Raw genomic sequence first — 16,872 nt, 5'->3', positions numbered from 1 at the left:
CTCTCTCTCTCTGCTCCTCCCCTGTTCATGCTCTGTCTCTCTCTGTCTCAAAAATAAATAAACGTTAAAAAAAAAATTAAAAAAAAAAAAAAAAGAGATGGAGCAGGAGCCGGGTTCAAGAGAAAAGTATTTCTGAATTTAGTAAAACTAAGTCCAGTTTCTGGGCAAAGCTAGACTCATGCCTCTGCAGTTGGATGTGGGTGAGATATTCTTTGAGATAAAAGGGATGAAGGATTTAATCTGCATTCAGATTCCAGGGTCTTGTAGCTGACAACAAAGAAGGATAGAAAATGGCCAAAGCTGGGAAGTAGCAAGGACAGGAAACAGAAAAGTGAGAAAAACTCTGACCCAACTTCAGCATAACAAACCCAGAAGAACTCCTTTTCTCATTGGGGCCCAGTCAACTCCCAGTATTGGCCATGAAGGGGCAGTCAGCTCTGCAAAAGGACGTGCTTGTACCAGCGTGCCACATGAGCCCACCTTCTTCATGGGCAAAGTGACAACCTATTCCTGCACTCCTGGTCTGCCTTCCAACTGCCCACTGGATGTCACCTCCTAGGTGTCTCTCAGGCACCTCAAAAGTCAACATTCTAACACTGAAGATGTACTCTGCCCCAAACATGTTCCTTTTCCTGCCTCCCTTCCTTCTTTCCTTTCTCTCAATATTTCATGAAAGTCTACTATGTGCCAGGCATTGTTCCAGGTGTCGGAAAACAAAGCTGTAAAGAAGGCCCATACATCCTTGTTCTCTTGAATGTCTGCTCTAGTGGCAGAAACAATAAACAAGTAAACAAATGCATAAATAATCATTTCAGGTAGTGATAAATGTCCTGGAAAAACAACAACAACAACAAGAGAACTACATTAGATAGATTGATTAAGAAAGACTGCTCTGAAGAGCATGTGTTTGAGTTGTGACTTGGAAGAGGAGAATGAATTACTTTTGCATCTCTGGAAAAAGAATGCTCTAAGTGTTTCAAAGACTCTGGCGTGAGAATGGGCTGGCCATTGTGTCTAGACCATGGTGAGCAAGAGAGAAGCATGACATGATGTAGAATGCCTTGCATGTAGAAAGGCATAACTGTCCACCAACTGTATGGGCTAGACACTCTGGAGTCACCTACACCTTACCACTTTCTCTTACCTCTACCCTCATATGGAAAGTTTTTGAAAATATGTCCCCCCTCACCAATCCCTTTGCCCCTGCCCTGGTTCAGTCTCTCATTAATTGTCCCTTGGGATTCATCAAGTCTTCCCCTTCCTCCAAGCCCCTCTGTCCCTTCAAATTATCATCCTTACAGGCCCTCACTTAATTTCTCCATGGTTTCCCCATGGTCAATAATTTCAACTACGTTTTCATCATACTCCTCACTCTTACTCCTTGACTTCCCAGTAAAACCAGGCAGCCAGTACCCAAACAAGAATTCATTGGCCCAGTCTTCCTCTGTGCAGGAGTGTCATGGGGGGACAGGGAGAGGCAGTGTGGTACTGTGGTATAGTGGAGACAAGGTACACAGTGAGCTTGCAACCCAGCTAGACATGGGTATGAATCTCAGAGTTGCCACTTGCTCATGAGTGAATTCAGTTTGAGTGAGCAGGGTTGTTGGGAGGAACAAGGAGATTCAGATAAGGAGAATAAGACACATGACATGGGGCCTAGAATGTAACAGGTGCTGATCCCCTTTACTACCAACCCCAGCACCCAGGCTCATGAGCCCCACCCAATGGTGAAAATGAAAGATTTTCGGGGTGCCTGGGTGGCATGGTTGGTTGAGCATCCAACCTCGGCTCAGGTCATGATCTCATGGTTCGTAGGTTCAGGCTCCGCATCAGGCTCTGTGCTGACAGCTTGGAGACTGGAGCCTGCTTTGGATATATTCATTCATTCATTCATTCATTCTCTCTCTCTCTCTCTCTCTCTCTCTCTCAAAAATAAATAAACATTACAGAATTTTAAAAACAAAAAAAAGAAAATGAAGTATTTCCACTCTCAGCAGGTCTCAGAAGTGCAGCCACCTCCCACTCATCCTTGTTAGCACCATGTCCCATGTCCCTTGATGCCATTCCTAACCTTTGCTTCTCTCTTCAAGCCTCTTGATCCATCACCTACCCACTTCACCAAGGAAATAAAGGCCTCTAGATGTGAGATTCATCACCTTCTCCCTTCTAGTTCTGTACCCTTACCACTTTGTAGTCCATTTTTGAACAAAGGAGTCCTTCCTCCAACTTAATCTCTGGCTCCACTCATTCTCTTCTGCTGGATCATTTTATCAACAAGCCTTTGCTTACCTTGGTCTTCATCTCTCCACTCTTTTTCTCCTAGCCTATAAATAGTTCTTCCTACCCTGTAACACTCTTCCATGACCCTGCCTGCCTTCCCAGCTCTCTTGCTTGCCTTTCCCCCCAACTTCTTGAAGAAATGGTCAGCATTTACTGTCTCCACTTCCTCCTTACCCAATTACTTTCCAACCTGCTCCAACTGGTTCAATCCCACTACTCTAAAGCACATTGACTAAGGCAGAGACTTCAACTGGCAGCTCAAAGACGTGTTTAGTTCAGCCCTCACAGAGTATAAAAGTTTTTGAAATTGTTGCTAACATAAAGAATTGTGAGATTTCATATAATAATCCACATTTCTGACTTTTCTTGAAAATTCAGATGCTCTGACGACTGTGCCTACATTCCTGCTTGGCAACAATTAACCAAAGCTGAATGATAGCTGCCTTCTTTAGGTGGGCATACGCATTTTTTAAAGTTCTTTTATCTGAGTATTGTTGACACACAATGTTATGGGCATATGCATTGTAGTTTGCCACAGTCCCCACTGCTCCCTACTCAACTCTGCTAATCTCATTTATGTTATGCACCTGAGTTTACAACTCTGACCTCAGATCGCTCTTGTTATCTTATTCTCAACGAGTAAAGTAATAAAACCAATCAAACCAACAGGTCTGGCTTATCTCTCTGGGGCATCAGTGGTGCTGACTGCTCCCCCTGAACTGAAACGCTACGCTTAGCTCTTGTAACAACACTTTCTTGATATTTTTTCCTACCTCTTCAAGGAATCCTTAGTATCTTTCCCTGGCCCCTCTTGCCTGTCTCACTTAAATCTTAGTCTTCCCCAAGATTTCTCATTAAACTTCTCTCTTCTCCTTCTACGCTCTTCCTGGGCCATCTCGTGTTATGGTGTCACCCTGTAGATGAGGTCACCCATGTCTCTGGGCCCTGCCTGTATTGAACATTTCCAACTGTCAACTGGATTATTCCATGTGGGAGTTCTGCAGCCTCCTCAAGTCGACCTAATATATTCAAAACAACTCCTTTATGCCTGCCATTCTCTGTTTTGAATAATAGCACCCCTAACTCTCCAGCCATTCAAATAAGAAATACCGGACTCATTCTTGAAGCCTCTGTCTCACTGTTCATGTCCAATCAGACACTAACTTCTTTCCCTTGCTTCCTAAATATTTTTCAGCTGTCTCCCTTTTTTCCTACTCATTGCCACCATCTTGGCTCAGGTTCTCATTATTTCCTGTTCCTATCGCTGCAAGAGCCTCCTGCTGCCACTACTGCCTCTGGTTGTCTGATCCACCCTATTCCCTACGTGGCAGCCAAGTTTGCCTTTAAAACATTTCAAACAGGGGCGCCTGGGTGGCGCAGTCGGTTAAGCGTCCGACTTCAGCCAGGTCGCGATCTCGCGGTCCGTGAGTTCGAGCCCCACGTCAGGCTCTGGGCTGATGGCTCGGAGCCTGGAGCCTGTTTCCGATTCTGTGTCTCCCTCTCTCTCTGCCCCTCCCCCGTTCATGCTCTGTCTCTCTCTGTCCCAAAAATAAATTTAAAAATGTTGAAAAAAACCAAAAAAACAAACAAAAAAAAACATTTCAAACATATTCACATGACACACTCCTGGGAGTCTTGGTGCTCTTTGAGCAGCACTATAAAATATTTTGCATTTGAGTTAGAATAATTTTACTTAGCAGAAATTATTAATTTATCTGTATATAGCTCAATCTGCCTCATTTAAATGAATTTTATTTCTGAACTTTTCTATTACTTTAAACATCATCTTTTCATTGGGTTATGAATTGCTGACACTTGCTAGCAGACATCAAAGTTTAAAGTTTTATAGAAAACTAACAATTGAACAAATAACCTTATTTTTTCTTTACACTGGGAGAAGCCTAGGATGGATTCTGAGAGGACACAGCAATCAGAGTTCTAGAACAACTCTTTTAAAATGTAGGTTTGATCAGGTTACTCTCCGGGTGAAAAGCCTTCAATGGCTCTGTATTACCTAGAGCCTAGGGTCACTGACCTGGCCCAAAACATCCCTTGTGATCTGGCCCTTACCTGTCTTTTTAGGTTCTATCATGTTTCTCAGCCAGATGCCCTGGAACCCAGTTACCCTTGACCCCAGATACCCCAGCACCCCCCCTCCAATCCCAGATATCCTGGACCCTAACCACCACACACAGTTCTTTGATGAGGAGGGCACCTTACTCCTTGGATCCTTGTGCCTACTCTTCCCTAAGTTTGGAATCCCCTTCCCCTTAAAGGCCAGATAGGAAGACAAAGAGATGGAACAACCAATAGGGAGATGAGACAGGGCAGAGAGCAGGACGCCTGAACCAGCCCTGTCTGGGGCATTACCTGCTCCCTGGAAGAGCTGAGCACTGAGGTCTCCGGCTGTCGGCACGGCTTCTGGCCCCAGCCTGTCTCTGCTGCTGCCGCCCTGGCCACTGCCTCCAAACGTCCTCTTCCCCACCGGTCACAACAAACTCACTTTGTTTCCAGTTATGCACCAGGGGAGGTGTAGGGAGAGAGGAGGGAGAGAAACCAAGAGAGAGAGACAGAGGGAAGGAATGTGTGAAAGACGGGTGGAAGAGAGAGAAGGCTATATGTGGGAGAGAAAAGAGATGTAGTGTGAGAGAAAGACTATATTGAGGGTGAATTAAAGATACAGTGTGAGAGAAGTGTGTGTGTGTGAGGGAGAGAATGTGTGTGAGAGAGAGAGCATGACAGGAAAGAATGTGAGAGAGCAGTGTGAGGGGTGGGGGTCCTCAAGTGCACTGGAGAGAGAGGGGCTCAGCGGCGCAGAGGCTGGAACAGGCAGCTGGGTCTTCACGGTGGCAGGGGCAGGGCGGAACAGCTGCGGGTCTGTGAGAACACTGGCGGAACTGCCTCTGTCCCGCCTCCCCCATGAGGGCTCCAGGAGAGCCCCAGCACCTCTCCTCAGGCCCCTTTATAAAGGCAGAGGTAGGATTTGCCCTCAGACTCCCCGGGGCCTCCTTAAGAGCCTTGGCTGCAGGTGAGCGGCTGGAGAGTGGCTGCCAAGACAGAGTTCTCTCAGCTGCGCAGCGTCCCGGGGAGGTGGGATGGTTAGGGAGGGTTGTTGTGGGGTCTCAGGTTTCAAAGCCACCATGCTTGGTCAGTAATGTTCCATGCAGCTGGTTTTTCTCTGTCCCCAACTTTTTTTTTGCTATTATTTTTTTTAAGTTTATTTATTTATTTTCAGAGAGAGAGAGAGGGTGAGGATGAGCTCACATGAGCAGGGGAGGGGCAGAGAGAGAGAGAGAGAGAGGGAGAGACAGAATCCCAAGCAGGCTCTGAGCTGTCAGTGCAGAGCGCAATGTGGGGCTCAATCCCAAGAACTGTGAGATCATGACCTGATACAAAACCAAGAGTCAGATGCTTAACTGACTGAGCCACCCAGGAGCCCCCTCTGTCCCCAACTGTTAACCCAGACTCCTGATCCTCTAGCTCTAGGATCTACTTCTAGGACAAAGTGCTAAATACCATCACTCAGTGGATGTTTCCTGGGAGCCCATGGACAGTGGGAACTGGTCACTTGAGGCTGTGGGGAGAACCCACCAGGGAATTATTTTGCTCTGCTGAGAAACTCCTAATCTCCTGGGTTCGGTTCAACAAGTTCTTACTGAGTACTTAGAATGTGCCAAGGTTGATTAGAAGTCACTGAGCGGCTACTGCTCCAAGGGGTACTGAGCCCTGGATTCTCTAAGTCTCAGGGCTAGGAGGGAGCTTAGCTGTTGTCGAAGAATCTAAGCCCTTCACTTCACAGATGAGAAATTTGAGACCCAGTTTACACCACAGAAAGGCCCCATCAGGCCCCAAATTAGGGGAACCTGGAGGAGAGTAAAGTCCACTGACATCCTCCACCCTGCACTGCCCACCTGCCTATGGCTGACCCTACTCACATTTTCATACTTGGGGCTCAATGATCGAGGGTGCCCACTTTAAAGCTGAGGAAACAGGGGTGCCTGGGTGGCTCAGTCGGTTAAGCATCCGACTTCGGCTCAGGTCATGATCTCACGGTTTGTGAGTTCAAGCCCCGCATCAGGCTCTGTGCTGACAGCTCAGAGCCTGGAGCCTCCTTCGGGTTCTGTGTCTCCCTCTCACTCTGCCCCTCCTCTACTCTTGCTCTCTCTCTCTCTCTCTCTCTCTCTCTCTCATAAATAAATAAATAAATAAATAAATAAATAAATAAATAACTTAAAAAAAAAATAAAGCTGAGGAAACAGCAGCAGAAGGTCAGGGTGTCTGTTTAGGTACTGGGCTCCAAGCAAACACCACCATCCAGAAGTTTCTGCAATGCTGGGCTTCTCAGCAGGACAGGACAGTGAGTAGATGGGCCCCTCCCCAGGGTCCCAGGCTCTACAGCTCACAAGCCACTGTGGCTGATGTTGGCCCATCTCCTCTTGAGCACCACTAGGTAGCTACTCCATGCCACACTGGGTCAGGGGCTGTGGGTGACCCCAAAGCACCCAAAGAGAGGTTGTCAAGGATGCCAGAAGATTCTCTTTATCCATGTGGTGCTTTAAGAGCCCAGACCTGGGTTTAACACCTGACTCTGCTGATTACTAGCAGTAGGATTTTGGCAAAGCATTTAAGTTCTCTGAGCCTTAGTTTCCCCATCTATTAAGTGGGAATAATCAAGCCTACCTCACTAGATTGTGATAGCCATTCAGGAAGATAATACATGTGATGTGGTTGGCACAGTGCTTGGTATACACCAGTCACCCAATAAATGATATTGCTATTGTTGTTGTTGCCAGCAGGTCTGACACATTTCTCCCTTGTTACCAGTCATCAGCCTGGCCCTTTTAAACATTCCAAGGGCTCAATCCTTTTCAGCCTCTAAATGCTCATGCTGCTCCCATGCTGCCTCCCTGCCCTCTGCCCCGAGGGCCTTCCACTCTCTCTGCCCCTCCCTCCTGCCCACAGAAGGTTTAGCCCACCACACGCTGGGCTCCTGGATCAGGGTGGCTCTAATGCACTGTGGGCCCCACGTGCGTGCAGCACATCAGAAGTTAATCCACATAATGAGAAATGCCACAGGTAATAGCCCCTGTGGTTGATAGCACACAGGGAGAGTCACATAGCGACGGCCCACGATATGACTCCCCCAGCAGTTTCTGGGAGAAACATAACCCAGCAGGAACAAGCTTCAGGAAGCACACTAAAAGAAGCAAGCAGAATTGTGCTTTTACTGGGGGGGGGGGGGGGGGGGACTGTCCAGTTATTGGATGACTAAAGCACAAAATGATCTAGTATACTACAAACAAGCCAGTCTTCAACAACTAGTAAAGACCCGGAAGGCAATTAGGCAGTCAGGAAGGATGAGGATTTCGTCCTGGGGCTGGGGCCCTGGATGAGCCCTTTCAGAGATTCTCTCCCTCTGTCTTGAGTTCCACATGAATCTCTAGATGGCCAACTTTGCAAGATCGGAGTCTACCTTGCTTGCATCATGCTGCTGGTCCCCAGTATAGGGCTCACACAGCATGGGCACTCAATAAATATTTGCTGGGTGAATGAATTCACTAATTAGCACTCATGAGCGTATCATCTGGGATTAGGCTTGGCAAGAAAGGAGCCAAGGACAAGGAAATGCTGTTAGGGGTGGAGCTGGGTGGAGACTTTGGGTAGCTCAAGGCAACTGAATATTGGGGACTGGGAGACTGATCTAGGGTTCTAAAGTCATCCCTGCAATTGTGTGAGGTGGGTCTTGAGAGGTGATGTAAAAGCCCCCCAATCCTCGGGGCGCCTGGGTGGCTCAGTCGGTTAAGCGTCCGACTTCAGCTCAGGTCACGATCTCGCGGTCCGTGAGTTCGAGCCCCGCGTCGATCTCGCGGTCCATGAATTTGAGCCTCGCGTCGGGCTCTGGGCTGATGGCTCAGAGCCTGGAGCCTGCTTCCGATTCTGTGTGTGTCTCTCTCTCTCTCTGCCCCTCCCCCATTCATGCTCTGTCTCTCTCTGTCTCAAAAGTAAATAAACGTTAAAAGTTTAAAAAAAAAAAGCTTCTAAAAAAAAAAAAAAAAGCCCCCCAATTCTAACTTCACAGACAGCAAAATTCTTTTTCTAGGAAGCTGTCCTAAGACTCCAAATGTGTTCTCTAAGAAGAGGAAGCGAATCTGCCCCCTTTAGTGTTTATAGGGATTCCTCTTATCATGGTAGTGTTAGGGATGTCAGCCCAGTCCATACCCAAAAGGATGTCCTCTGGCAGCGTGTTTATGGAATGTATGACCTGTGCCCCTTGGCTACAGTTAATCATTGGACATCTGAGCCAAGCCTGGAAATTTTGAATTGGGTCTCTAAGATAGCTGGGGCCTTTCCTGATGGTCTCTGGAAAAGAGAGCATGTAAACTAAGATAAAAGGGCACAGGGATGCAGAAAGGGCTACAGAGAGAAGGGAATGGAGCAGACCTACAGGAGAAGCAGGGGCAGGGGCCATCAGTCCCAGGGAGGGGACTGAGAGGTGCTATGTCTACCCATTGAGCCTGGCTGTTTATTCTGCTTTGGGACTGTGAAAAACTTCTTTGGTTTTGTAATAACACGTGTGCGTACACACACACACACACACACACACACACACACACACACACACACTGCCTCCTTGCCCAAGCCAGCTCAAGTAGGTTTCTAATACATATGATCAAATTACCTTCTTAACCATGAGTGCCCCTTATAGGGAATTCTAGGGTTGGAGATATTCTTCTTTGTACCTTCTTAAAAACTCCAAGTGTAAGAGTTATAAAGAATGTTGGGTCACTGTAGTAAGAATAGTTAGAATAAGAAAGAACAGGAATCAGCAAAAGAGGGGAGTAAAGCAATGGCAGAGCAGGCCAAAGGCAAGAAAAGAAGGCAGGCCAAGGAAAAGAAACCTTGGCCCTGGCCAAGTGAGGAGCTGTGTCAGAGGACTGGCAGAGCCTGGCCAGGGCACTGCTGGCTCCCCTACATGCTAGTGGGTGGAACCAAGGCTTGGCAGATCTTGGTGTGTTGGGCAAGGGGGAGATTCAACCAATTCCAAATAAGAGATCCCTCCGCCTTCTCCAGGAAGGGCGTCATCCTCAATATGCTGCAGAGAAAAGAGAGCAATGACACTTACCTCACTGGAGCCCCAGAGGAAGAGATTCTGACATTTAAGGGGAGCCAAAATAGTAAAAGGCAATTGATTGTACCATATCCATGATTTATAATGTAAGGTATATGAAATGTCCCCAGTAGTCTTCAATTAGCATATGGTTTTTATTGTTTTGTTTTGGTGACTATAAATGCAGTAAAGTGAGGAAACTTATTTAAAATCAAATTAGACAGTTACTGCTTCTCCTGTCTAAGCCAACAGGGGTGTGGGGGCCTGATTCACACAGAGTCTTGACATGGCCTGCAGAGGACCCTGGGTGGGAGTAGGGGGAGAAGGAAATGTCAAAGCCTCCTTCAGGTTTTCAAGGATGTTGAAGGGCTAGACTTAGAGGAGATGGTCTTTGTGTTTAGTTCAACCCATTAGGTGGCCTCGGCTGTGCAAAAATGGGCCCTGAGCCAAGGAGGGGCAGGAAGAAAAATTGACGTCACTAAAAGGAGGGGACTGAGCATGTATGTGAGGATGGGGCTCAACACTGAAAGCAAGAACATATGAGGGGACTCAGGAGGGGACAAGGGTGGGCAGGAGCCCCCAAAATATGTGACAGGAGGCTGGAACTGCACAGAACAATGTGCAGTGGAAAACTTCCAGTCGCCAGAGGAACACAGATATCTAGTATGTATCTCTGCAATGTTAAACTTGGTTCTGAACCTTCAGCAAAGCCTTCTACTCACATATATGCCATGCATAACCAATTTGGGGAAAACCAAAGAAGGTCTGAACTCCATGCCTGAGAAGGCCTAGAGGTGAAGGCAGAGAACAGGTATAGGCAGTGAAACATAGTGAGATGAGCCCACTATGGAGGGACTTGGAGCCAGACAGTGAGACTGGCAGCCCCTGGGAAGGCACAGAAATTTGGGGAAAGACATGGACATTCCCCTGGATGAGGCCAGGGAGGCTAGATTCCATTTTAGCTAATTCTCAAAGAATAGGGTAAATCTGGTTAATGTATAGTTTATGAACACTTTCCATTTATTTATTTATTTATTTATTTTTAATTAACTTGGATTTATTTTTTTTCAGTATATGAAGTTTATTGTCAAATTGGTTTCCATACAACACCCAGTGCTCATCCCAAAAGGTGACACTTCCCATTTATTAAGACTTTCACTGGTTCACTTGCAAACTTGGATGCTCAATCCTAATTTCCCCTCAACGTCCTAATGCCAATAACTAAGGATTCTCTTCTAATAGGATTTTTTTGTTTGTTTTTAGAATAGCTCTCATGGCTGGGGAGGGAATGCTGCATATGTTGATAATTCTAGGAGATCCAGGTTTTAAGGTGCCAAAGGACAAGAAGAGAGAGAAAATATAGGCTTCTTTTGGGAGGAGTTTTTTTTTTTTTAATGTTTATTTATTTTTGAGAGAGAGAGTGAGAGAGAGAGAGAGAGAGCATGAGTGGGGGAGGAGCAGAGAGAGAGGGAGACACAGAATTTGGAGCAGGCTCCAGGCTCTGAGCTATCAGCACAGAGCCTGATGTGGGGCTCGAACTCACAGCTGTGAGATCATGACCTGAGCCAAAGTTGGATACTCAACCGACTGAGCCACCCAGGTGCCCTTTTTTTTTTTTTTAAAGTAATCTCTGTGCCACCCAATATGGGGCTTGAACTCACAACCCCAAGATCAAGCATTCCTCGTACTGACTGAGCCAGCCAGGTGCCCCAGACTTCCTTTGGGAAATAAATTTTAACTTGCTTTCCTGCCTGCTCCCCACCCCAAATGGGGCATTTAAGGGCTAGAATGATCATCTTTCTTTCTTTTTCCTTCTTCCTTTCCCCCACCTCTTTCCAAGATGTATCCTTCCAAGACACAAATTTGTAAGTACCCAAAGCAAGGATGCTAGCCCATTTTAAAGCTGCAAACTCTAAAAGAACCCCAACTGTCTTTGCACCTATGTTGGAAATAGCTGTCTCATGAAGTGTTCATGGAGAAGATGCTTTAGAGACAAATATGTGTTCTGTCCCAACCCTTGTTCCTTCCTCACTGGAAATGAGAATAGAAGACCAAATGAAATATGTCCTTGATCCTAAGGCTTTGGAAAAATAGAAGCCTCAAATGCCTCACTGGAAAACAGCCTAGCTCTCCTTTCCTGATCATCTGGGGTGGTTTTGATCTTTTAGTGGCCCCAAAGTTGTTTAATATCAGGCAAGTATAAGAACTTGTATCAGGCAAGTATAAGAATAACTTTTCACACCCCTCCCACCAGAAGGATTTCAGAAGTTCTTGGTACCAGTGAGGACAGCAAAACCAAACCAATATCCACTAGTAGAGGAAAAAGACTTGGGTTCCTTGCTCTTAAATTGGGTTAATGTGTATTAACTAAACTAATATATATTAAATGCCTACCACATTTACTTACCCACCACAATAACCTACCATGTTATATATTTCTTCCATAACTCAGGAGAGACCCAGATAATTTGATTTTCAAAGGGGAACCTCATCCCTAAATGTGGGGAAGGTGGTAGGGTTAGAGGAAAATGCCCCATCTAGATCCAACATGGGGAGTGGGAGATCTTCCCAACAGGCTTGCTCTCCTCTGGGTCCCTGATGTCCCTACCCTCTGGGCAGATACATGTGCACACACATGTGCATGTGTATTGTGTGTATGTGTGCACATGCATGTTTTAATCAGAGCTCATCTCTTATGCTAGACAGCCCCAAAGGACTTCCATTAACCCATCTGCCACATAGACACATTTAATCTGGAAAAGCCATGGGCCTTAGTAGACTTGGTGCAATGAGAGCAGTTGTTCAGGGCAGCTGCAAGGTTGGGGGTGGCTCAGTTGGCCTTTGGGAGCATGAATATCAGATCTTTTCCTACAGGGACGCTGAAACACTATTACTGCCTCTGACATTCCTTTGAAGGTTTAGATAGTAAAATAACTCATTTTGCCTTGCTCAAGACAGTGGAAATATATAATAGAGCCCAATGAGATGCTTTTTGTTGGGCAGATTTAGGATACGCTGGGGTGAAATCATGTCCCTAGAAACAGTAAAGTCTCAAAAGAATAAAACATCACAGCTGTGCTCTAAGGATTCCAGAGTCTTCACTCCTCTTAAGATTGATATTTTTCTTTCCATGGGGAGGAACAAAATACTGATTTTTAATCAGTCCAGAGCTGATTTCTGCAGCAGCAGAGGAAGGCCTCAGGGGATTTGCTGACCTGGGAGACAGCTTCCCAGGGGTTTGCAAGCTACCGTGCAGGTGCCTAGACAATTCTCAACCATTCCATCAAGCTCAGGTGAGGAAAGGGAAGAGGTAATTCAGTTTACTGAGCACAATGCTTCATGCCAAACAGTCATGTTTGCGGTTAGGTTAGTCATGCCATGGCTGTGTGGCCTCCAGGAATTTGGAATTGAGGAAAATAATTCTGAGAATTAACCCATGAAACCAACTTGGGGTGGATCAGAGCAGAAGTCTCAGAGTCACCAGAGAGAGATGGAGCTCAGCCTGACTAAAGGTGTCTCTGAGCAGGGAGGTTGGTCTGCAGTGGCAGCAGGGCAGCAGGTGCTAACAGCCTTGGGGCATCATTAGTCTGGGGCATCATTAGTCTGCAGAGAATCTTCCGACTTTATCCATCCCGCCACCCAAGCCGCTGCACTCACCAGATGGCTCCCCTGAACACGCCCCTCAAGAACTCACGGGTCCTGCTGACACGATCCACATTGCCATCCCGGCTGCTTCCCCTGCTCCCCGTGCCAGTCAGTTCCTGCTGTGGCTTGTCTGGCTGCAGGCCCCAGCAGACCTTCTGCAGTCCTGAAAGACGTCCTTGCTGATCTCTTTTCCTTTGAGGGTAACTGGGGACCGAAAGCCCAATGTGGATGGAACGGCAGTCTGTGGGCAAAGCACAAAAGACAGGGGAGGCAAGAGTTACTGAAAATGGGCATTTCCCTTTAACAGCCTCTAGTTACAAAGAGCTAGGGCCACCAAAGCAAAATGGAAGACATGGGATTCCTGGACAGGGCCCCTGCCCTGAGTCTTGGGTTTGACAGAATCCCATTTCTGAACAACTCAGCAGTTGCTGGAAACAAGACCCTTGGTGCTATAGTTGGAACTCTGTTAGAATGAGCAGAAATCCCATCACTCTGTTCTTGCTTGTCCAGAATGGCAGTAACCACATAGGCCTTATGACACATGGCCCAGGAGACAGTCCCTCAGTGAGCCACAGATTTAGTCCAAAATACCGATCCCCTCTTTGGGAAAGCTGTATATATTTCCATCAAGGACGATTTATTACTAATAATCAAAAACTACATAAACTGCTTCTCAGAAAAGTGAGTTATTATGGATTTCTCAAAGCTGGTTTTATATACCAGAATTTTCAAAAACTAGAATAACCAAGAACTTTAATTTGGAATTCCACTAAGAAGGCTGTTTGCTGTGTAAAGCCCCTACTAGGTCTGTTCACACAAGAGCAGTTGGAATTCTCTCAGCTCTCAGGATGGATATTCTGTTATCATTTTTTCATCAGTGTTGTTGAATTGGTCAACAGCTTTTAAAATAATCAATAGAGGTAGTTGTATAGTTACAGAATAATTGAGCAGATAATACATAAGTACTTAGACTTCCATCTTATCTCTGCCCTACCCCACTCCACAACAGTTTCCCCTATTATTTTTTTATGGAGGTATAACTGACCTATAACATTGTTCAAGTGTAAAGTGTACAACATACTGATTTGGTACATGTATATATTGCAAAATTACTACCACAATAAGTCTAGTTAACATCCATCATCTTATATAGTTTCATTCTTTTTCTTATGACGAAAAATTTTAGAATCACTCTCTTGGCAACTTCCAAATATACAAACAGATTGTTAACTATAGTTACCATGCTGTACATTCCATCTCCAGAACTTGTTTATCCTATGGTGGAAGTTTGTACCTTTGACCACTTTCACCCATTTTGTCCACTCCCAAACTCCTGCCTCTGGCAACCACTAATCTGTTCTCTGAGTTCTGTTCTCTATGAGTTCTCTATGAGTTTGGTTCTCACATAGGAATGAGATCGTATAGTATTTGTCTTTCTCTGTCACTGCCAAGACTGATGCCAAAACGCTAACCCCCTATGTGTTCTTCTAGGAGTTCTATGGTTTCAGGTCTTACATCAGTCTTTTATCCATTTTAAGGTGTGTGTGTGTGTATGTGATGTAAAATAGAGATCCAGTTTTATTCTTTTTTTTAAAGCTTTATTTATTTATTTTGAGAGAGAGAGAGAGAGAGAGAGAGAGAGAGAGAGAGAGAGAGAGAGAACATGTGAGCAGGAGAGGGGCAGAGAAAAAGAGAGAGGGAGAGAGAGAATCCAAAGCAGGCTCCACACCATCAGCGCAGAGCCTGATATGGGGCTCAAACTCATGAACCGTGAGATCATGACCTGAGCCAAAATCAAGAGACGGACACTTAACCAACTGAGCCACCCAGGCGCCCAGATCCAGTTTTATTCTTATGCATGTGGCTGTCCCGTTTTCTCATCAGAAAGACTATCCTTTCCCCATTGTATATTCTGGGCTCCTTTGTCATAAATTAATTGAACTTATGAGTGTGTGTGTGTGTGTGTGTATATCTGGGTTTTCTATTCTTTTCCATTGATCTATGTGTCTGCTTTTATGCCAATACTATACTGTCTTGATTACTATAGCTTTGTAATATCTTTTGAATCAGGAAGCATGATGCCTCCAGCTTTGTTCTTTTGCAAGGTCACTGTTGGCTATTCAGGGTCTTTCATGGTTCCATACAAATTTTAGAACTATTTATTCTATTTCTGTGTAAAATACCATTGGAATTTTGATAGGGATCGCATTGAATCTGTAGACTGCTTTGGGTAACACAGACACTTTAACAATATTAATTTGTACAATCCATGAGCATGGAATATCTTTCCATTTATTTGTGTCTTCTTCAATTTCTTTGACCAAGGTATTAAAATTTTCAGTGTACAAGTCTTTTCCCTCCCTTAAGTTTATTTATTCCTATGTATTTTATTCTTTTTGTTGCAAATGTAAATAGAATTGTTTTCTTAATTTCTCTTTTTGATAGTTCATTATTCATATATAGAAATATATATGTATTTATTTTTGTATATTGGTTTTGTATCCTGCAAATTTACTGAAATTGTTTTTTAGTTCTAACAGTTTTTTGGTGGAGTCTTTTGGGTTTTCCATATATAATATCATGTCATCTGCAAGTAGAGATGGTTTTACTTCTTCCTTTCTGATTTGAATGCCTTTTATTTCTTTTTCTTGACTAATTGCTCTGGCTAAGACTTCCAGTACAATATTGAATAAAAGTGCAAGGGTGGGCATCTTGACCTTGTCCCTGATCTTAGAGGAAAAGCTTTCAGCTTTTCATCATTGAGTATGATAGCTGTAGGCTTGTCATATATGGACTTTGTTATGTTGAGGTACATTCCCTCTATACTCAGTTTGTTGAGATTTTTGATAATGAATGGATGTTGGATTTTGTTAAATATATTTTCTACATTTATTGAGATGATCTTACGATTTTTATCCTTCATTTTGTTAGTGGGGTATATCACATTGATTGATCTGTAGATGTTGAACCACCCTTGTATTCCTGAAATAAATCCTACTTGATCATGGTGTAGGATCCTTTTAATGTATTGTTGAATTTGGTTTCCCAATATTTTGTTCAGGATTTTTGCACCTATGTTCATCAGAGATATTGGCATGTAATTTTCTTTTCTTGTAGTGTCGTAGTTTTGGTATTAGGGTAATGCTAGCATCATAAAATGAATGTGAAAGTGTTCCCTTCTGGGGGTGCCTGGGTGGCTCAGTCAGTTAAGCATCCAAAATCAGCTCAGGTCATGATCTTGTGGTTCATGGGTTCGAGCCCTGTATCAGGCTGTGTGCTGACAGCTCAGAGCCTGGAGCCTATTTCAGGTTCTGTGTCTCCCTTTCTCTTTGCCCCTTCCCTGCTCACGCGCTCTCTTTCTCCCTCTCTCTCTCTCAAAAACAAACATTGCAAAAACAGAGTGTTCTCCTCTCTTCTATTTTTTGGAAGAGTTTGAGAAGGATTAGTATTAATTCTTATTTAAATGTTTGACACAATTCATCAGTGAAGCCATCTGTTCCTGAATTTTTGTTTGTTGGGAGGTTTTTGATTACGGATTCAAACTCCTTGCTAGTAATTGGTCTATTCAGGTTTTCTGTTTCTTCATTATTCAGTTTTGGTAAGTTGTATCTTTAGGGATTTATCTATTTCTTCTAAGTTGTCCAAATTATTGGCATATAATTGTTCATAGCAGTCTCTTCTGATTTTTTATATCTGTTTTCAGTTGTAATGTGTTTTCTTTCATTTCTAATTTCATTTATTAGAGTTTTCTCTTTTTTTCCTCCCTTAGTAAGTTTAGCTAAAGATTTGCTTATTTTATCATTTCAAACACCAGTTCTTAGTTTCATTGATCATTCCTA

General features: G+C 44.5%; 1 protein-coding gene across 6 annotated transcripts in view; it reads right to left on the bottom strand.

Annotated features, from left to right (window-relative positions):
• The window catches only part of SLC4A5 (solute carrier family 4 member 5), a 113,847-nt gene that overhangs the window by 62,568 nt on the left and 34,407 nt on the right, over positions 1-16,872 (bottom strand). For 5 of the 6 annotated variants that reach the window (XM_058683652.1, XM_058683651.1, XM_058683655.1 and 2 more), the window contains one exon: positions 13,083-13,274. In XM_058683652.1, coding sequence (XP_058539635.1) covers positions 13,083-13,274 — 192 coding nt within the window. Of the gene's footprint in view, positions 1-4,650; positions 5,304-13,082; positions 13,275-16,872 lie in introns of those variants that run through there. The other variant, XM_058683656.1, reaches the window with a different exon arrangement.

This window comes from Neofelis nebulosa, chromosome 9 (assembly GCF_028018385.1).
Source record: "Neofelis nebulosa isolate mNeoNeb1 chromosome 9, mNeoNeb1.pri, whole genome shotgun sequence".
Classification (NCBI taxonomy): Eukaryota; Metazoa; Chordata; class Mammalia; order Carnivora; family Felidae; genus Neofelis; species Neofelis nebulosa.
Note: the sequence above shows the minus strand (reverse complement) of the source record. Positions and strands in the feature narration are given on the sequence as shown.